The sequence below is a fragment of the Pempheris klunzingeri genome, chromosome 7 (assembly GCF_042242105.1).
Source record: "Pempheris klunzingeri isolate RE-2024b chromosome 7, fPemKlu1.hap1, whole genome shotgun sequence".
NCBI lineage: Eukaryota > Metazoa > Chordata > Actinopteri > Acropomatiformes > Pempheridae > Pempheris > Pempheris klunzingeri.
Genome location: NC_092018.1, coordinates 2,243,788 through 2,265,678, shown reverse-complemented (window position 1 = coordinate 2,265,678; position 21,891 = coordinate 2,243,788). Strand labels below are relative to the sequence as shown.

General features: G+C 40.7%; 1 protein-coding gene across 4 annotated transcripts; it reads left to right on the top strand.

Annotated features, from left to right (window-relative positions):
• Positions 1–1,415: 1,415 nt before the first annotated feature.
• LOC139204345 (serine/threonine-protein kinase N2-like) lies at positions 1,416–20,048 on the top strand. Of its 4 annotated transcripts, XR_011584422.1 has the most exons (20): positions 1,416–1,575; positions 4,381–4,532; positions 5,007–5,220; positions 6,649–6,777; positions 8,697–8,806; positions 11,077–11,220; positions 12,260–12,335; positions 12,437–12,629; positions 13,543–13,678; positions 14,105–14,157; positions 14,276–14,333; positions 14,624–14,715; positions 15,345–15,521; positions 15,735–15,797; positions 16,065–16,141; positions 16,446–16,588; positions 16,679–16,786; positions 17,987–18,067; positions 18,985–19,299; positions 20,035–20,048. XR_011584422.1 is itself a non-coding variant. In XM_070834357.1 (19 exons), the coding sequence occupies exons 1-19, from the start codon at positions 1,416–1,418 to the stop codon at positions 19,186–19,188; spliced, it is 2,361 nt and encodes a 786-aa protein (XP_070690458.1). In that variant the 3' UTR covers positions 19,189–19,336. The 4 variants fall into 4 exon arrangements, 3 of the variants coding, with proteins under 3 accessions (XP_070690458.1, XP_070690457.1, XP_070690459.1); XM_070834357.1 differs by lacking the exon at positions 20,035–20,048 and having other exon boundaries at positions 16,446–16,579; positions 18,985–19,336; XM_070834356.1 differs by lacking the exon at positions 20,035–20,048 and having other exon boundaries at positions 18,985–19,336.
• The last annotated feature ends 1,843 nt before the right edge of the window (positions 20,049–21,891 follow it).

Here is a 21,891-nt window from a genome sequence, read left to right as displayed (position 1 = left end):
TGTCCCGACATTAATGTTTGTTTTTTGATAAGAATAATCGAAATATTTCAGTTTAGGCCACGTCCGGCAGCCTGCGCACTCCTCCGCTGGGCTTTTAAACAAAGTCGTGTGTAGGTAAAGGCTCTATATTTACCCTTTTTAATGATAAAAACATTTAAGCTAACTACAGCGGAGGGTTAACAGCCTGTAATCCCACACGTGCGCGGTGAGGAATGAGTGTATTCAAGTGTTTTTCCACGTCTACATGTAACTCATAATTACATTAATGGCTTTAAATCAGTCGACTTGAGCCACTAATGATGATTTGACAGGGCAGCAGAGAGAGGACAGCGACCACCATCACTGAGCTGTCATGTCTGCAGACAACAAGTCCACATGGACACATTCACAAAGCTGTCAGTAACCCCAACTGCACATTCAGGATCATTTTACCACACCAGCAGCTGCTCCCTCCTTTCCCACCCCCTTTGTTATGTATGTTGACTACTATGAGCGTGGTTATTAATGTCTCTCACACCCCCTTCTTGTCAGAGCAGGTTAAACAAATCATCTAAAAGCTGCAGGCTGGTTTCTGCCTTGTCCCGAAGAGAGCAGCAGCAGCAGCAGCAGCAGCAGCAGCAGCAGCAGCAGCAGCAGCAGCAGCAGCAGCTCTGTGTTTGTCTTTTGGTTGGTGACAGCACAGGAACATGTGGTCATGCAGCGGCCAATGCCGAGCCCAGAGCAAGGCGATCAGGACTGTCAGACTAGCAGCAGTGCTGGCACAGGAGAGGATCTCTGCCTTCCCCCTGCAGAGAGAAACCCCCCTAAAAGAGACAGAGAGAGAGGATTTGGTTACAGATCGGAGGATGAGGATGCAGTGGGATGGGGATGTTGCAGAGGAGTCTGCAAGGAGGCGAAAACAAACAGGAGGACAGGCTGTGTGATCCAGAGCTCAAGATGTAGGAGCAGCATCAGAGGAGCCCGCAGTCAGAGAGTGTGTGTGAACGCACCATAAACATCAAGGGACGTGTGTCTCAAGGATAGTGAAGGTGGAGAGGCGCAACCGGAGAAGTCCCCCCTCCACCTCCACCTCCACCTCCACAGAGGATGACAAATTAGTCCTTATTCAGCAAGGAGCGAGAGCATCACCGTGAGGTTAGTGAAGTGCAAAGTCATACTGTTTCCACCTGATTTGAACACGTTGTTCTCACTTATCCCACCTCTTCTTTGGCACTTGTGTTTATGTCCGACGTGGAAAGGAGTTGTGTGTCCACAGCACTGCCGCCTCATGTTCTCCCACTTGTTTTGACAAAATCACGGCTGTGCTCAGTCAGTGTGTTGCGCTCCCGTGCCCGCTGACCTGTCAGAGGCAGGAAAAGCATGGTGATGAAGTGTGGCTTGTTGTCTGTTGATGTGATGTCGCTATCCAGGATCAGATGTTGTCCACAGCTCAGCAGATGCTGCAGGATAGCCGCTCCAAGATCGAGCTGATCCGACTGCAGATTATCAAAGTCACCCAGGCTGGCAGCAGCACCAGCGGCGGCGGCGGTATTGGCGGTGATGATGGCGGCGACCATAACAGCTCCACACATGGAGGTCAGAGTCCTGGGCCATGACCCCCTTACAGGGTCACAGAATGATGTCAGGAAGAGCATTTTTATATTCACAAATTGTTAGAATTTGCTTTATTTTGGGGACATGCCTTTTTCATGTGAGATGTTGCCTCCTCTAAGCATCTTCTAGTGTTTAAACAAGCTCGAAAGAGGCATGAAATCATCCATTACAGTCAGATTTTGAAATGTAGACGAGTAAGATGACTCATTAAACCAGCCATCCACCAGAAACAAGAGGTGGAAACACAATGAATCACAACATATCAGAATAATACAACTGTAATACCATTTGAAGGCGTTTTGACCTCCAAAACACCTTCAAATCTCTTAATTGAACAGAAATCCGACGAGGGTCCAGGCTGGAAACTGAGCTAGAAGAAGCTTCAGCATCTGAAAAAGAAATCACTGAGTCATTGCTATTGATAGCCAATTCTTTCACCCCCTGCAGCTGCTATGTCTCATGGAGAATATTTTTGATTTGTTTTTTCTCATAAAAAGCTAAAGACAGTTTATACAGACTTTTGTTTAGGTATAAGACTGTAGCTGTTACAGGGCAGCCGCAGGTCCTTTTAAAAAGTCTTAAAATGTCTGAAATTCTGTGTGGGAAGGTCTTAAATATCTATTTATTGGATGCTGTAATCCTGGTCTAAAATCCGCTCCAAGAACAGAACGCCTGAACATTTAAACCCGACAAAATCTGTTCAGAGTCTCTTTCATCCTGTTACAGTTCGGCTTCATTGAATATTTAATGTCTGCAAAACAATTATAGTGATCAATATCATTAAGGACAAATATCTTTTCCTTTCATATTAATAAACGCTCTGCAACAAATATTCTTAAACTTCTTCTTCTTTTTGCCGTATTGAACAGACAGCATGTGTGTTTGTACGACTGTGTTTTCACATTTGAGGTTTGTTTTTATTGCAGAATTGGCCCTAATTAAATTTAACAGTGAATTAAAAAGTCTTAAGTCATAAATTCAGCTTGCTGATACATGTAGACACCATGCGTTAGACCTCCACATGACAATTTTCATACTTATCTCTTTGTATTTCAGACATTTCGGCAAAAAGTTGCCAATCTCTGTCTTCTTTCTCTCCTGTTGTCGTTAATCCAGATTTACGCCTCGGAAATGTTTTGCTTTAATGAATGATTCAGTTCAATTAAAGGCAGAAGAGCTGGAAAAAAAAGTATTATTTTAGTTTCATTACCCCCAAAAAACAATCGAGATTGCGCTCCAAACGCATTTCCTGGTTTAAAAAGGTCAAGTTCAGAGATCCTGAGCTACAATAGAAAATACTATTTTTCTAGCAGCTTCAGTTAAGAAACAACAGTGCTGTTATCAAAAACCCCATATTGGTTGAACCGTGCTTCCTGCCAGCTGTCGTCTTTGTACCTGTTATTTGTATAATCCGGGAAGTGAAACCACTCCGGCAGCATTAATAGAGACAGAGAGTAAATGTGACCTTTAATTCTAAACTGGAGATGGGTGCCATTTGAAAACCCTAAAACCAGCGCTTATAAAATTATTCCTGGCTGGAAAATAAAAGAGTGGAGTACGAAATATGAGACAGCGTAACTCTGTACCTCGTTTCCTCTGCTCATATTTCCCTTTCCTCACCCCTGACCTCCTTTCTGCTCATTGATTCCTTATAATGTTGTGATCTGCGGGGAAGTGAATCCCTTTCTCTTATTGCACGCTGTTTCATTCACTGTGCGTTCAAGATGATTTAAGTTGTTTATCGTCACTCTGGTTGTGCATCCTTCACAAAAAAGACATGTATAAGACAAAGAAAACATATAAAAGATATATAAAGATCCATATACACATATATTTATATATAGGGAATATAAATTGAATTAAAGATACACATATAAGGCATACAAACTTGAAAATATAAAAACAGAATATAGATAGCAGCAATAAATGGTTCTAAAGAGCATAAATAAAAGTTATAAAAGGCACCTATACAATCAATCATCAGATATTACAAATGAGTTTAATGTGTAAAAAAAGCAATAATACTAATACATGGGAAGAGAAATGCTAGACTTTACACTCAGTGTTCCACTTTGTTCATTTTTTATCATCTTTACAGAGGAAAACTAGTTTTTTCTAATCAAAATACTGTTTAAATGATTAAAGCAGAGCTATTAGAGCTTCTGATATTTCACACCCTGTTAGCAGATGCAGGATTTTATTTAAAAAACGTTGAGAAATGAAACACAGAATTAATTCTTTTCTCTGAACCAGCGCACAAACACACAACCCACAGAAACCACTTAACCGTGTTTACAATTCAGAAGATGTTAACTGGTGCAGATCCCCCCCAGTAAACTATCGCTGCAAGCTATAAAAGCAATGATGAAACGGATCAACATCTTAAAACTAGATATTCATGAGTCAAAGCCGCGAGCAGCAAGAGAAAAAAAAAAAAAACGGGATTATTTCAGTTCAAAGTACTTAATTTGATCTAACAGCTTTTTTCTGGAGTGCTTGTCTCCTTATATTAACTTAGCAACAGGTGAAGGGTTTTATTCCCAGTCATTTTTATCTCTCCCTGTAGAGCTTTCTCACATTTCGGTTAAGTGTCAGCTAAATGCTAGAAACATAAAAAATGTAATGTTGAGACCTTTGCCTGGAGCACAGTGACATTTTAGGGAAAAAAGGAGCTCGCTCACTTCAGCTTTATAAATATTGATTGCAGGAATGAAAAGAGTTCCAGGGAGGATCTATGAGGACGTGCTCTCACTGAAATGCTTCTCTCCCTCCTCGTCTCGCTCTCAGGGAGCTCTCCGGTCGCCGTCAGTCCTGTGGACGCTCGTCTGGCAGAGCTGCAGCACTACATGCAGAGAGAGACAGATGCGCTGCTGCTGGCCAAAGACGTGGTGAAGCAGCTGGAGGGAATATCATCTCTGGACCAGAAGGCACTGGCTGAGGTAGGATTACACAGTGTACAAGTGGCTAAGTGTAGAGAAAAGTAAGGATAAAAAATACAGGGATATTGTGCTTCAACACTGAGGTGATGGCACCTAATATATAACTGTATTGTGGAGTAACCTCTAGCTGCAGAGAAAGATGTCCACTTGGAACATGTTGGGAACATTTGGGTTGTCTTGTCTTGACTGGGACATATTTAGCTTTTTTTTCCCCTAATTACTGACTTATCATCAGAGGGGAAAACCTCTAAAACAGCCTTTAAATCATTAAAGGTCCCATTTTCTGCCTCTTTTCAAGTTCATAATTGTATTTGAAGGTCCCACAAGAGCAGGTTTGCGTGCCAAAAATCAGCAAAAATCGTCAGTCCTAGTTAAAGTCTGGGTAACATGTTCACTGACTGCATCCCAAAATACCTCCCAGCGCTATATTTTGAAAGACCAAACATGAGAACACAATGTTTCTCCTCCCGCCAGGCTCAGTCCCGGGTGCAGGAGTCCTCCCAGAAGCTGGGTCTTCTGCGGCTGTCTCTGGAGAAATGCCTGAAGGAGAAGAAGCAGGAGCCTCTACAGCAGCCTGCAGGGGGGGTCGACCCTTTAGAGGGACCCCCGTTTCCCCAGAACTCCAGACCTGGATGTCACCTGTCCTCCTCCCCGCCCATCTTCTCCATCAGACCTGCCTCCTTGACTGGTGAATTATGCCGTTTCTGAACAACACTGACAAAAAAAGATTGAATTGACAATGTTTTCTTGTGTGTAACAGGATGTTTCATTCATTTTTGTGCATTAAAAAAAACAATTCTATTACTTTTAAATCTATTTTTACATATTTTGTTATCTAAATGGTAGAAAAGTACTTTGGGGTGACTGCACCTGATCAAAGTAGGTCCACGAAAACTGCTTGTTCTTCCAAGTGTCTGACAACATTATGTAAAGGAGAGAGAGACCTGGAAGATCCTTTTGGTTTAACCACAAACAGCCGTTATATCGCTCTCTGCACACACACACCAGACTCCATTGACAAAAACAGTGATTTTACCTCTTAGAACATGCTGGTCTAGTTGCTGTGATATTGTTTCCAAGAGTTAGTTAGTTCTGATGGAGGCAGCGGTAGACCACTCCGTTATTCTGCTTCTGGCTAAGGTGATCTACTGGACCAGTTCCAATAGTTTTTGTCGTTTCCAACCCAAAATATGTTAAAGAATAGGGCTGTTTTATTGCTCTCTTCAAAGCCACCAGACTGTATTGAGAAAAACAGTAATTTTACATTGCGGACCACAGGAGCTGGGGCTTGGGAACTAACCCTTGAAAACACTGAAGTCAACACAACAAACAACACAAACAAACTAACCAACTGAGGTTACATGTTTTGCAGGGTAAAATTACTGTTTTTGTCAATGGATTCTGGTTTGTAAGTTATGGATTCTGCACAGCACCAATTAACCCTAAGACTGTTGAAAATTAACATTATTAAACCACATTCCCTCTAAGAAAAGTTGAGCTTTTGTATTTTTTCACCCAAATATCCATCCGTTCTCTGTAGTATCATGGGTACCCGGTATTTGAACATGGTTTGCCATACGCTGACCTCTGGCAGTTGATAATCAGGACATGTAATCTGTCGGTTTTTGGACAGTTCAGCTGTAAGCCAGTCTCTCACAGCACGAGGCAAAAAAAAAAAGCCTTTTGATGATGTAACAAGGAGACAAATCCTGGAGTTGCTCTGTTGGCAGCGAATAATGAGAGCGAGTCTCAGAGCGGTGGAAACGCTCGGGGTGATTTTCTGCTCCACAGCTGTTCGCACTACAGTGAAATGAAGAAAATGGGGAAGTGAATGCTCAGTGTGCAGCTCCAGACAGCTCTGATTAAAGGCTCCAGTCTGAGAGATTTATTCATGCCGACAAATGAACGGTTTGATTTTAAACTGCTGCGTTCATTTTGGTCATCTGTCTTAACTGAGATTCATTACCAGGCACTAGAAGCACACATGGGTACACGCTGTAGGGGTGAAGTGTTTAGTAAGACTGTAAAGTAACAAAGCTAAAGAAAAATCACTTCCAACTTGCACTTACCGTAGTTACTTTAAGTCAAAATTAAATTTTCTCTGTTGTATTTTCAGGCAAACTTGAAGTCAGGCTTCTTGGATGTGAGGATTTATGGAAACCTCCGACAAACCCAGAGCAGGAAAACCACCTGAGCCCCACTGAGAACAGCCCATCAGCTCCTCACAGGACGGACGGACCCTCTGGTACGTTTTGCATTTTCAGAGCGTTTAGTTTAGTTTAGTTTTTGCATGTTGCTCTTTTTTTCCAACAGTTTATACTAGTTTCTCAGCTGAGTCTCATCTTGTAGATGAATAACCAACATACAGTAACAGGAAAAACACTTTATTTTACAGGTTGTAGAAAGACTGAAGTAATTTGTTATCAATCATAGAGAAAATAGATTGCTGGCATAACCTAAAGAGTCTTTAAGTCATGCACAGCTGGTCAACTTCAGCATGCAACACAACAACTATACAGAGTAATGTTTTCTAATAACAAACTAATAGATGTTTGCTTGGGTTTAAATAGGAAAATATGTGGACCCATGAAATAAAAAAGACAATTTATAAAATAGTAAAACACTAAAAAGGCGATTTCTGTGATTTCTTTTTTAATGTGCTGCTACAAGGGGAGTGTAGGATCAAACATAAAGCCCTCATGGTCTTCATCGATGAATGGAGATTGGTGTTGTGTGTTATTCTTTGGTTCTCATGCCGTTGTTGCTTACAGAAAACATGGATGTTGTAGAGTCTGAAGCACTTGTATAAAGGTTAATCTGATTGTACTTTCAGTGTTCTTGCTGCATTTTATTACATTATATCGGCAGGAAACATTGAAAGGAGGCTCTGTCATCTCAAAAAGCCATTTGCTTAAATGGCATGACATTTGCTTGCTATTTACTTAAAACTGAACAGAAGAGACAAATGGTAAAGAAATATAAACTGATTATCTGGTTTAGGAAGTTTGAGATTTGCTGATTCACACTGAGGCTCAGTGGGAACAGCAGGTCACTAGAATAAATAAAGTTTAAGGTGTGATTCCAGCTGCGGTGATCTCACTAATTTGATATTTAGCTGGTGCTCTTAGTTGTAGTATTATTTTAATAACATATTCTAATGTCTAAATGACCGGTAAGTACAAAAAGCTTTCTCTCAGGAGACCAAACCAGAGCGAAAAGATGAAGGAATGTTGGACTTTGATTCATCAGGTGGACACAAACATGACTTTTGAAGGGATGCAGGGTGCACACAGATCATGGAGGGAAAGTCAGGGGTCTTTTTTAAAAAAAAAGAAAATTATTTTATTCACCAAACTAGTATTTTCTCTAACGTTAATGATTTTCTTATTCGGTTTGTCTGTGATTTCATGTGCATTTGAAATCCTGTCGTCGCATTGACAAAAAAAACGAGGCAAAGTTGTCAAACGTTCCAGGAAAACGTAAATTTTAGGATCTGCGGGTCCAAAATAACAATTACAAGGACGAGTAGTTGACAGAAATGCTTAAGAGTCTGAGACTCCTGATCTAAAGTGGGTCTAAGTTACATTTATAGGTCATGGAAATTCAAGTTTTTATTCATGGAAAAGTCAAGGAATTTTACATTTGACTTATGTTGGGAACCCTCAGGTTGATGATGTGTCTGCTGAATGTGTCAGCAGCTCTGTTAGGTGGTTAACTTGTTGGGGAGCGTTTCTGCCCCAAAGTGGCCAAAAGGAAACTTAAAAAAAACTTGCCCACACTGCCAGCAGCCACTTTACTGACGATGAAGTACCACTTTGTGTCTTTGGATGCACTCAGATCTTATTTCACACCAAGAAAACATAAAAATTTAACTGCAAAATGAACTTCCTGTCTGTTATTATAAAAAACACAGGAAGAAATAAGACCAAGGGGCACATGTTGTGGTAAACTATCCAGTTTATGATTACTCAGATTTAGCTTTAACTCAACTAGGGTTCATTAGTTGGCTGTAATAATCAGACTTTTGCCTTTATCAGGTTAGAAAACACTAAACGCTCTGACTGAGTGAGCAGGGGGAGATTTGATAGCACAGATCCTGACGGCTGCTGGGATCAGGCCTGTGATCGTTCTGGTTTCAGTGACGTGTTGCTTTCCGTTCCTCAGTGGAGATCAGCGCGGTGCTCAGGCTGGACACCAGAGTGGTCGGCAAGACGCGCTGGGCCGCCGTCGACAAGCTGAGCTGGGATCAGACGTTCTGCATCCAGCTGGAGCGGGTGAGTCTGGTCACTGACAGCCGGTCAGTGAGTATGTTTCCACCTGCAGCACTTTAGCATCTCTACTGTGAGTCTGCATCATTATATTTATTAAACATCATCATCATACTGTACGTGATAACAGGGATGCTGTAAGCTGTAAAGCACATTTACTAGAGTTTCAGACCTTTCAACTCCACCTCACTGTCTTCTTCAGCATCAGGATGGCACTAATAATACCTCTGTAGACCTGGAAGATCCTTTTGGTTCGACCACAAACAGCCGTTCTATCGCTCTCTACACACACACCAGACTACATTGACATAAACACTAATTTAGACAGTAGTTGCTATTTTGTGTATTTACATAACTAACTAAAACAAAATAAAAACATATACAGGACTTATCTTTAGTTTTAGCCTTTGTCAGTTTGGTCGAATGTGTCAGTCAGCCTGAGGAGGCGTCGGCGTCTGTTTATCCAGTTTACCAAGACTTGTGTTCATATTGTAGTAGAAATTCTGAACTTCTCAGATCTGCCCTTTAAAAGTACCCCTCCTCTTTATTACAATAAAAAACTAAAACGAATAAAAATCTAATTAAAACCAGTTTAAAATCTACTGTGAAAAATAAACTGACAAAAATAAAAACACAAATGAAACTAAAAATGAGTGAAAAACACAAAACTATAGTGATGACTCTGGTAGGACGTACAGGAGAAACTGAACACAGGTGTCCTATGATTTAAACTGCCTTTAGTTTCAGGTTCAGGGTGAGCCACACCACCCACGCTGTCCTTCCTGTGTGTTTACTTCCCCCCTGATCATCCTGTTTCACTCTGAATTACTGAGGATCGAAGACGATATGTTCTCCTTGCATGATGAATGTACCGGACTTTGTCTCTGTGACTTTGGCGCAGATACAAACGGCATCAGCAGCTCACGTGCTGACACATACTGTCTAATACAGCAACAACGGGACCTTAGAGGCCCCACAAGGGCATCAGGCGATACAAAGGGAATATACCCAGCCTCCACATGTGAAGAGCCACATTTAATAAGGGGTAAATTTCTATTTGGCCCTCCAAAAGAGCCAAAAATGTACAGACAGATTGAGTTTTAGAAGTTTCTTCAGCGGTGGGAATTAAAAATACATGTACTCTTTTGAGGTACTTGAACTTTACTTGAGTATTTACACTTTATGCTACTTTATTTTTCTACTTAACTACATTTTAGATAGAAATATTGTTCTTTTTACACCACATTTATCTTCAGTTACTTTGCAGATTATTTTACATTCAAGACACATAATGATCTAGCAGATTAAACTTACATTATATATTAACTCTCCAGCAGTACATAAAGTAGTCTGAAGTACTTCCACCTTTATCAGCTACTTCATTAAAATCACATTTATTTACAGAATGTAACAGTGAAAATGCCATTCTCCATATCCTGCACTCTTAGCTGCACTTCTGCTGATGATGTGTGTATTAAAATACAATTTCGATTGCAGGACTTTACGTAACCGAGTATTTCTACGCCGTGGTTTCCTATTTTAACCTAAATAAAAGATCTGAATACTTCTTCCACCACTGGTTTATCAACGTTGTAGTTCTGTCTCCGACCAGCAGGTGTCCCCCTAACACCTGCAGAGATTCATTGATCCCAGTTATTACACAGGAAATGTACAGGAGGATGAGTTTTATATTCGTGCAGTACCTGGTTTTTCCTTTTCTTTTGTCTTACTGCTTTTACTGTTATGCATTAAAATCAGAGAAAGAAATTAAGTGAAATCAGATCCTGCTTCATTAGTACTATGATTATTGTTATTATGAAGATGATGATGAAAGTATTATTAGCAAAAATACAAAATTCATACTGACCTCCAGCTGAAATCATCAAAGTAGAGCTGAAGTGATTAGTTGATTAATCGGTTAGTGGATCAATGGAACATTAATCGGCAACAACTTTTATAACCAAGTGTCGTTTGAGTCATTTTTTGAGCAAAAATACCAGAATTTTACTGTTTCCAGCCTCTAAAATGTCCTTAATTGCTGGTTTTCTTCACCTTCAAATGAATATCTTTGGGTTTTAGACTGTTGGCTGGATAACACTGCTCTGGTAGATTATGTTTATTACATTGAACAAACAATTAATTAATCAAGAAAATAAACAAAATATCAATGAATTGAAAACAATTTATAGTTGCAGCTCTAAATCAAATAAAATTAGTTTGTTTGAGTGACACCACTAAACTTAAGCTTGTTCTGTCTGCTGCCAAACTGCCGATAGTCTCGAGAGCTGGAGGTCGGTGTCCTCTGGCGGGACCGGAGGGCCATGTGTGCCGTCAAGTTCCTGCGACTGGTGGAGATGATGGACCACCCAAACCACCACCAGGACTTCAGCCTGGAGCCGCAGGGCCTCCTCTACGCCGAGGTACTCACAAGGTCCTATGATGATGAACATTTATTTGATAAATGCCAGGTATTACAGGATATTTGAAGATAAGTTTCCACTTGGATGCGTTCAGGCTCAGTGCTGCTGTGTCGGTCACCCTCAGCAGAGCTCAGTGCCCAAAATACATGACTGCTACAGGTGTTATTGGCTCTGAGTGCTGCCAAAACATGAGTGACCTGCACTCAGGATTGTGCCTGAATGGACCCAGCGTGTCTGACAGCAGTATGGAAAGGATCCCTACAGATTTATTTAACCACAAACAGCTGCTATATTGTTCTCTCCAAAGACACCAGACTGCATTGACAAAAGCAGTAATTTTACCTCTCAGAACACAGGAGCTGCTGGCTGCCTCAACCAGTTAGTTTATTTGTTTTATTGTGTAACTTTGGTGTTTTAAGGGTTAGTTTGGATCCAACACTATATTTGTATAACACACAATAGAATGAACAAACTAATCGATCAAAGCAGCGACAGACCAGCAAATCAGAGTCCTGCAAAGTAAAATTGTAGTTTTTGTCAGTGGAGTCTGGTGGCTTAGAATTGGGCCCAGGTTTAAAAATACCAGTTATTCTTTAAAAGTCTTGGGAAGGAATTATTCAAACCACATCAAATTACCTGTTGTCAAAATGCAATATTCACTACCGGGTGGAATAATTTTTAATTTAATATCACCTGGTGGTCATATTCACCAGAATCTATCGTGATAAGTAATAATGGCCAAATATGACAAAAACAGATGAAGTTGGTGACAATTTTAATGGGCTGAAACACACTTTTATAGCATTTCCTTTCCTACTTTTTCTTTTTTGTAATGAGTTAGTTAGTTAGACGTTATTCTCCCATCCATGTACATTACAGGGTTAATCAACGTTACACTTTACACAGTATCCCACAGCAACGATGTTGATGCAGACGTGGTATCACATATTTTTTGCCAAAGTTTGCTAACAGTAATGTTGATAATATGGCTCAGAAACTGAAACCATTAAAAGAACTTGTCTTTTTCTTCACGTTACAGCTTCGATTTATTGACGCTGTTGTTGAGCGTCAGCCGAAACTGAGACGTCAGCGATGCATCTTCACTAAAGAGAGAGGTGCAGACGAGCGACCTGTGCACAGACACACATTTGATTTGTCTTTATTTCCTGCAGTGTTTAAACTGGTCCATCCTTGGTTGATTTGTTTTCCTCCTCAGGGAAGAACTTCCTCAGAGCGGCCCAGATGAATATGAATTTCGCCACGTGGGGTCATGTGATGATGAGCATCCTCCCTCGCTACAGCTCCTTCACCACCTTCAGCTCGTCCCTCTCTACGACCCCCGACCTGGTGGCCAACAACACCCCACGTCCCACTGAGAGGGAGCCTCAAACCACCACTCCACTGCCAAGGTCTGAAATGATCCATTATGTTAGATACGTCTCAGGTCCTTTACTTCAGTAGCAGTTCTAACACACACAGTGAAAATACTAAGTCCTGCACAGAAAACCTTATTTTATTAAGTAAAGGTATGTAAGTATTATCAGCTAAATGTACTTAAAGTATCAAAAGTAAAAGTACTCAGTGCATTAAAATGGTCACTGACAGTTTTACTATTATATATCATGTTATCAGATTAATATTACTGCTGCACTCATTTTTATGTCTTGCATTTTACATGCATCTTGAATTTGTACTTAAAGGATAACATCTGTATTTTTTCATACATATTATGGTGTCTAAATGACTGGTAGGTACAAAAAGGTTTGGATTTGGGCTGCAATGACTGCAACGTACCGATAATCTTCCAGGGCAGCCCTGCAGACCAAAGTAGGTCCACTAAAAGAGCTTGTTTGATCCACTGACAGGCTCAGAGTGTTATTCTAAGTGTGTGACAGCATCATGGAAAGGATCCCTACAGAGAGAGACCTGGAAGATCCTTTTGGTTTAACAGCCGTTATATCGCTCTCTGTACACACACCAGACTCCATTCATAAATACAGCAATTTTACCTTCCAGTGGCAAAAACAAGCACTTTTAGTGGAGCTACTTTAATCAGGTGCAGTTACCCCAAAGGATTATGTTGCAGCATCACTGGTAGAGTGTAAACTTCTGCCTGAACTGTACTAATTCCCAGCTTGTGGTGTAGCATCACCTTCAATAGTTTGTTTGTTTTACAGTTTGTTTTGGGGGTTTTAATGGATGACTTATGACTACAGTTCTTCACTCTGTAGTACCAGTGTTTTAGTATGAGTGCCCCTGACTGTTGGGGTCACAACTGAACCATTTTTTTGCTCTGTTTTTTTCTTTCCTGTGCACCTGCAGTGAAGCTCCAGTAATCAGACTCAGCATTACTGAGGGTCAAACTGCTCCCACCAGCCTCAACCAGGGAGACGCCACCTCAGCCATCATCACTACAGCACACAAAACATCATCTGTGCCTGCACTGCAAGAAAAACTGGTAAATGACAAACCTGCTGTAAAGGGCATGTTGGGGGATTTTCTATTCACAGTCATCATCTAATTCAAAATGATGAGTGAAACTGTAGCCGAAGTCTAAATTCTTTAACCTTTAACATTATAAACAATGAAACATGAAAGTTTCATTTGTGTTTCATGATATATAAAGTATTATATAGTATTATAATGTTGATTCAAATGAACTGAGGCTCAAGAGGAGAATTATTCTACCTGAATTGTGGCATTTTATCGTTTTATTTCAGATATATAGACCTACCATTTAGAGCTGTCATCATCCGTTAGATTACATAAATGAATTATTGCTGAAACTCCGTTTGTGAGGTGATTGAAATGAAGACAAACGTCTGGAGACATACTGGGATTCGATCTGTGGCTAAAATGTTCCAAACTTTGTCTCTATTTGCAGTCATCCATAAGCAATACAGAAGGAAGTGAGGATCAGCCTGTGTCTGCTCTGAAGTACACACACACACACACACACACACACACACTCGCAGGTCTTATTTTATATACGGTCAAAGTTAAGAATGAAGCTCGGCCTTTATTTTCTTTTTCTGTTTTTCTCTTTTTTCACAAGGATGCAGATGGAAGACTACAAATACATCTCAGTTTTGGGCAGAGGACACTTTGGGAAGGTAACAGTCCAAAAGTTTTACTCTTTTAACACCTGGACCCTATTGTTTGCATATTTTTGGTTCGAAGTGATAAAAAAGTGTTGGAACTGGTCCAGTAGATCACCCCAGCCGTAACGTGATCCTTTGGGACAACTGCTAAAAGAGCTTGTTTGATCCACTGACAGGCTCAGATTGTTGTGTGACAGCATTATGGAAAGGATATTTAACAAGGCCCCAGGTGTAAAGATGCTGGAGGTATCCTTTACGCTCATCGTGTCCTGAGTTGGTTAGCTGTTAATGTCTCTGTCCAGGTCCTGCTGGCAGAGTTTAAGAAGACAGGAAAACTGTACGCCATCAAAGCCTTGAAGAAAAAAGACATAGTGACTCGTGATGAAGTGGACAGGTGAGTGTGAAAGGACTGGGCAAGCTTTAGCAACAAACTAGACTAGTTACAAGGGATTCTTCAGAGGAAAGTAGTTCCAGTAAACTCAGTGGTTTCATCTCCACAAACTCCACTCACTTCCAGTAATTTGAGGTGGCAGCAGACATCTCATACTAATATATCAACACGTTGGCACATCACACCAAATCTAACTGGTGAGACCCTGTAACCTCCAAATAGAGTCAGTTTGTAAACACCAAGAATCCGCGTTGAGTGTTTTACTTCATTAAAGTCTATTTAACAGAATAAAGAACTTTTATTGGATTCTCCATTAACAGATTAGAAAAGCCATTACAGCAAAATAAGAGTAATTTAAATGTTTGCTGTAATTTAAATTAGTTTTAAGCCAAAATAAAACAAAAGCAGAACAAATAGCTCAAATTGGCTTCATTTAGCTTTTAATTTAGGAGCCCATTTGTTTGTAATTTCCTTTACCCGTAGATCCAAGGCCACACTTATTCCTCAATATGTGCTGATACTTGACAAAAAACATTAAAACTTCATTGAAGTCATCCAGTCCAGGTCTAAAGATCTGGGAGATGTAATGAGTTCAGAGTTAACTGGTGTTAATCTGAGGTTTCGTTCCGCAGCCTCATGAGTGAGAAGAGGATCTTTGAGATGATCAACGCGTCTCGACACCCGTTCCTGGTGAACCTGCACGGCTGCTTCCAGACCGGCGACCACGTCTGCTTCGTCATGGAGTATTTACCAGGCGGCGACCTGATGATCCACATCCACAACAACGTCTTCACCGAGGCTCAGACCAGGTCCGTATGTCCTCCTGCTGTTAGCAAACCACCAGGAGGTCCCTCTATGGTCCAGAGAGAGAGACAGTAGATATCATAATAGAGCTTTTCCAATTAAAATTAGTTTTTAAGGATCATCAAAGAAACTCTCTGGGTTTGGAAAATGATTATGTGGCGCAGTAAGTTTGACCACATTCAGTTTTATTATCAGTAATCTGTTGTTGTTGTGTGCAGGTTTTATTCAGCGTGCGTCCTGCTGGGTTTAGAGTTCCTTCATCTAAACAAAATCATCTATCGGTGAGTCAAAGCTGATGTCACGTCACTGTGATTATAGCAATAATATTAATAAACTTTGGTTTTGTAAACGGCATTAAAACATTTCAGGAAATGAGGCGAATCAGATCAGGCACTTAGATGGTACAAGATTAAAAGAATAAAATACCAAATAAAGAACAACAGTAAGACATGTTGGAAGTAAAACAGAGAGGTTTTACTAAGTGATTTAAAAGATGTCAGAGTCTGTGCAGGAACTGTATAATAACAGTCATCGTGTGTTTTCCACAGAGATCTGAAGCTGGACAACCTGTTGATGGATGCAGACGGATTTGTAAAAATCACAGACTTTGGACTTTGTAAAGAAGGTGACTTGATTTAACACACGACGTACACATCACCTGACTCCTCTACTGTCCCTGCAAAACACAGCTGCTACAGCTCATTTTATGGATTATCTCTTCAACTTAACAGGTTGATGGATGCAGACTTACACCCACGTGTTGAGTTCTTATGAGATTATGGTGATTTTTAGAAACTATTGAAAATCTATTGAAGTGAAAATATGTGAAATGGTCAAATCCTACACATAGAGGATTTAATCACCTGTGATTCTGGATTTAATACAAAACCTGTCTTCAGTCGACCTGTGATGACTCCTCTGTTCGGCAGGGATGGGTCACGGAGACCGAACGTCGACTTTCTGTGGCACTCCTGAGTTTCTGGCTCCTGAGGTGCTGACAGACGACAACTACACCCGGGCAGTGGACTGGTGGGGGATGGGCGTCCTCGTCTTTGAGATGCTCGTGGGAGAGGTTGTTAACACCTGCACATTTGTAACCTTGCTTTTTCTTTGAATGAAAGAACTGAATCTGTAACTCAGCATCTCTCTGTCCTGCCAAAAGTCTCCGTTCCCTGGTGAGGATGAGGAGGAGGTGTTTGACAGCATCGTCAACGATGATGTGCAGTATCCAGGCTCTCTTCCTCCTGATGCTGTCGCCATCATCCAGAAGGTAAAAGCCTCTTTTTCTCCTGCTCTCCCTCAACTCTCATGGTTTTATTTTTCTATGTGAGATATGTATGATGTAACATGTGTTAGTCAGGTCTTATTTCACCACGAGCCTCCTTGTCAGAGGTTCTCCAATAGTGTCCAGCTGTACTGGTGGTGTGAACAGAGTTCTTCCTCTCTTTATTGTTTGAGACTGAGAACGCTGTCTAACACCCTACAGGACCCCTAAAGTTCCCTGAAATCCCACTGGAACCTCCTGAAAGACTGCAGTGACCCATTTAAGGAGCCCTCAAGCCTAAAAACACCCAGAACCTCCTAAAGGGCCTCTAGAACCTTCTCAGTGGTTACTAAAACTTCCTGAATGATCCATAGAACCTGCTAAATGATGCTGGCTCAGGTTCTCCTCTGTGAACGGGGATCATTGACGTAAACAGTTCAAAGACGAGATTAGAAAGTGATCGTGCGATCCAAAGGCTCAGTGAGTTCAGAGGGGATCAGTCTACTTCCTGTGGTGTTCAGAGGATGAGACGGTGAAGGACCAGCGCTAACGATCACTAAACTAGCCTGGTGACGCTCTGACTGACGGTGAAGAGACAGTTTGATCGGAGCTACTTAGACGGTGTCCATTATCACTTTTTAACAGACACCCAGCAGCCAATCAGAATCAAGTAAGCACATTATGAAAGGTGACGCTTTGGGACATTTCCTGGTAAAACAGGTAACAATCAGAAAGATGTTTAGCATTAAAATACAGTGAGGAACCTAACGGGCCTGTTGTTATACTGGTGTTACTCTGTTAGTTTAAGGTAGAATTCATTTGCTGCACTGCAGCTTTAAAAGAAGATATGATTGTATTCATTTCAATAGAGAAACAGCTACAGTCCACCAGGACATTATAGTATTATAGTGTATTATTTATTGTGTCTTGCTTCTTCTGGCCCAGTAACGTGCACAGACACTAAGAAAAGGATTACCAGGTTATAAAGAGCAGCTATATTATTTCAAATAACATTTGAAATGAGTCATATTCAGTCAATTGTTCACTGAAAAGAAATACCCACAGTTTGGCTTGATGAAGGGCTTTTCTCATCTCCTGGGCTTTTTCTAAGCTAATCTAAATGTTTCACATGTGAACACTGTTGTTGTTGTTGTTGACGACATCATTGTAAAACAACATTACGGAGGCTCAATCGTCCGTCTGCAGCTGCTGAAGAAGAATCCTGTGAAAAGACTTGGAGCTGGAGAGAGAGACGCAAACGAGGTCAAAGGAGAGAAATTCTTTGAGGTGAATCTCTTTCTTCTACAAAATGTACTCTGAATAAATGAATAGCTGCTAAATGTCTGCAGACATTTTGTCCATCGATGTCTACGACTTCCACCTTCTTTGTTTATCACGTTTTTTCACTTCATGTTCCCACAGCCATGCACTGAATTAATGTTTGATTGATGCAAAATTATTGAAAATGTATATTAGACTGGTTTTAATCACTAATGTCTAATTGATTTATTTTCCATTCATATTTTAATAAAAGCTAATGGCATTTTTTTTCAGTTGCTTCCATGAAATGTGACACAGTGGCTCTTAATAAATACTAACACGTATCACAACACAGGACGCACCTCTTTATATTGGATTTTAGTGCTTCTTGTATTTTATTTCACTATTTTTATGGAAAATTCATGTTTTTTTTTTCAGTAGCTTCTATTAAATGTGACACCGTCACTCTAAAGCACTAAAATCCAATGTAAACATACAAAGAGGTTTGTCCAGTGTAGTAATAATTTCTGTCAGCATCTCACATTACCTGGAAATGTTATCATAAGTCCTTGAAAAGTCATGGAATACTTTTGAAATCTTGTCCAGGATTGTGTGGGAACCATAAACTGTATGTAAGAAGTGACCTGCTGTTTTGAAGCCTTGACTTTGGCTTTATGGTCGTCGCCATCTTGGTTTTTTTGGAGCCAGAAGTGACGTTTGTTCACAGGGTCAGTGAGCAGGTAGCCCCACCCTAAAGCTCCTCCCCCCTCTTCCTGGTCTATCTTCCTCTAAATGGACCATAATGTACTAAATGAACGTCCTGCTGTGCTGAAGAAGACAGTAAACTAGAGACTGAGAGCAGAAACTCATCAGGAAAATGTTCACTGATACAATAAAGTGTGGACATCAGTTATTACTGATTATTAATAATCTCTGTCCCTCAGACCATCGACTGGGAAGCCCTGCTGGCCAAGAAAATGAAACCGCCCTTCCTGCCGTCGATCAAAGAGTCGATGGACGTCAGCAACTTTGACAGCGAGTTCACTCGACTGCAGCCGATCCTGTCGCCTCCCTCCAAACCCTTCAGCCTCTCCGCCGAGCAGCAGGAGGCCTTCGCGGACTTCGACTTCTGCGCCTTGCACGGATGAAAGACGAGCCGAAAGAGACCAGGGCGGGAAATGAACCGCCAGATGAATACCAGCCACCGTGTTTGGTGGTTGGGATGTCGGTCCGCTTCAGAGGACCATCATCATTGACAGGTAATCAATACCCCTAATAGGTCAGGTGACGCGCCACTTTATCTCTAATTGTTTGGACAGTGAGTAATAATCAATCAGCTGTGAGTGAACAGTAGGATTTGTAGGACAAGAATACTAACAGGACATTTCTGGATTAGTTGATTAATTAATCAGTCAATTGGCAAAAACATTGATCAGTGAAAATATGGTGACGTTTTATCCTCTGGAGCCGTAAAAATCTCCCTTTAACTAAAGTTTCCCACCCTGGTCTTAATAGTTTTTACCAAACAAACGAACAAGTTGGAGATTTCAGTAGATCATTTTGAAACGGGACCCGACACCCGACCCCATGGCTGATTCCGCTGACTGTTCTCACCGCCATCCGATCGATCGACCAGCCGCCAACCGTCGATCGAATAACCAGGCAGCGTCCTTTTTTTTTTCATTTATTTTGGGGTTTTTATCAAAGCAAAGGAAGTGATTGTAGCCCTTTATATTCTCTGCGGAGAGACGAACTTTGTCCGAATGTTCAAGCAGCGACTCACTCAACTAGAGTTTATTTATGAGACTTGGTCATGTGATCATGTGATCATGTGATCAGGTGAGAGCTTCCACAAACACATGACACAAACTGACAGAGGCAGGATGCTTGAAGAGTTCAGAACATTATCGCCTTTTCCTTTATTTCTCTGTACAGTCTGTTTTTACATTAGCTAAATACTTTTACCTTTACCATCACCTTTTTGTCATTTTCAGAACGAAAAACAAAGGACAAGATATAACTGCAATAATTAATAATGAAATAAAAAATAATGACAAGCAAGAATGTTTTCAAATAACAATAAGGATGCATCCCAAAAAGGAAAACACTCCACAATCAACTTGTGATCTCAAAATAATTAAAATAAATAGAATAGAAAACTAATTGGAAGCATCTAATAGCCCAGAACGTTGAGCAGCGACTGCCTGGACTCTGTATGTCTGTAAGATGCCTTACGTCGCCTCAAGAATGAATAAAACACTGATTGTCACACGTCTCTGAGGGTTAACGCGTAACGCTGACTCGGTTACAAACAGGGTATAATTATGAAACGTGGTGAAGAGGAAACGTCTCACTCATCGTGACAACATTATATCACAGAGGAAAACTACCAGGGAGCAAAGAGGAAGAGGAAGAGCTGCTGCAACAACACTGACGGACACTCAGTGTCACAGCTAAAGGATAAAATCAACACCTCTGACGGTCTCATTGAAAAACCAAACATTTGTTTGCAGATAACAGGGTCAAGTCAAATGTATAATTCCCTGACTTTTCCCAGATCTTCCATGACTAAAAAGTTGAATTGTCATGACCTATAAATGCAACATGACCAGTAAAATAATCGTTTCAGATAAAGGAGCTGAACCGGCACATAACCTGAAGAAGAAAGTTACAAATGTTCCAAAATATTCTGATTAATAAACAAATTTATTTTATTCTTTTAAATAAGATGCACAGAAATTGTATCTGGACTTTTCCGTGACTTTCCAGAGATTCCACGACCTGAGTGAATCAGTAGTGACACACACCAGCCTCTTCAAGCATCCTGTGTGCTGTAGACAGATTCAGCTTGCTTTGTGGCCTTTGCTTGTCATATTTATTTCTGATATTTATCCCTCAGAGTTACGTATGTGTTGCCGTTTCTATGCATCACTGTGACACAGGCTTCGCCCACTGCCTTGACCAAACTAACGAAATAACGCTAACCCGATTTCTGGTTACAAGCCTTTTTTTAACAGAAGTTTAATCCGACACGGACGCGTCGTTCCCTCGTAGCAAAGACGTGCATTCACACATCAATAACCTCCCGACCAGCTGTTTTCTGTTACGACGGTAGAAGTGCATGGCACCGTGGTGAACTTGTGCACTAGAAATCCTGTAATTGCTAGCGGTTATAAAAGAAGCCATAGAGAATCTTAATATAGCCATAATAGTAAGAAAATATGTGTATTTTGAATTTAGCCAAACCATATTCTGTGATGCTGAGGTCTGATGATGTCAGTGCAATAAAAGAAGAGGAAGAAGAGGAGTTGCGGGGATGACGGATGAAGATTCGTGCTCTGATTTTTGTTGAAAATCCCCAAATTTCCTTCCAGCTCATTTGTGACATTTTCAGACTCACAGTTGAGTCTTAAAGACACCAGGGGAGAGCTGGGGGACTACAGGACACTGTAAAGAGTAACTTAACACTAAATCCACCTTTAAGAGTTAATCAATCATCTATACAGTTATTTTCATCATATTAATTTACTTTAGTGTCTTTTTTCAAGACATTTATTAATCAAACCTGTCATCTAGACCAAATCCATTCTCATGACTTCAGGCAGACGGCAGATGGACAAAACCCTCTGGACAGCTCAAGAAAAACAAATTGTTTACAATGAATGGAGTGAATTCAATTTAGTTATTGGTTTGTGTTGCATTATTATAATATAATATAACATCATACAGTATATTCTGCATTATTGCTACAAAACATCTGGTGGTAAATTCTGCAGAAAGTTAAAATATCTAATATTTTAGACGGTCTACTGTTACCTAATATTTACCGTCCTGCTCTCGCTGTCTGCCTG

Excerpts from the sequence above, each read along its gene's own strand:
- LOC139204345 (XM_070834356.1), top strand. The coding sequence starts at position 1,416 with ATGTTGTCCACAGCTCAGCAGATGCTGCAGGATAGCCGCTCCAAGATC. Across the intron at positions 12,336-12,436 it reads CATCTTCACTAAAGAGAGAG|GGAAGAACTTCCTCAGAGCG; the intron begins GTGCAGACGAGC and ends TTTCCTCCTCAG. Across the intron at positions 16,589-16,678 it reads TTGAGATGCTCGTGGGAGAG|TCTCCGTTCCCTGGTGAGGA; the intron begins GTTGTTAACACC and ends TCCTGCCAAAAG.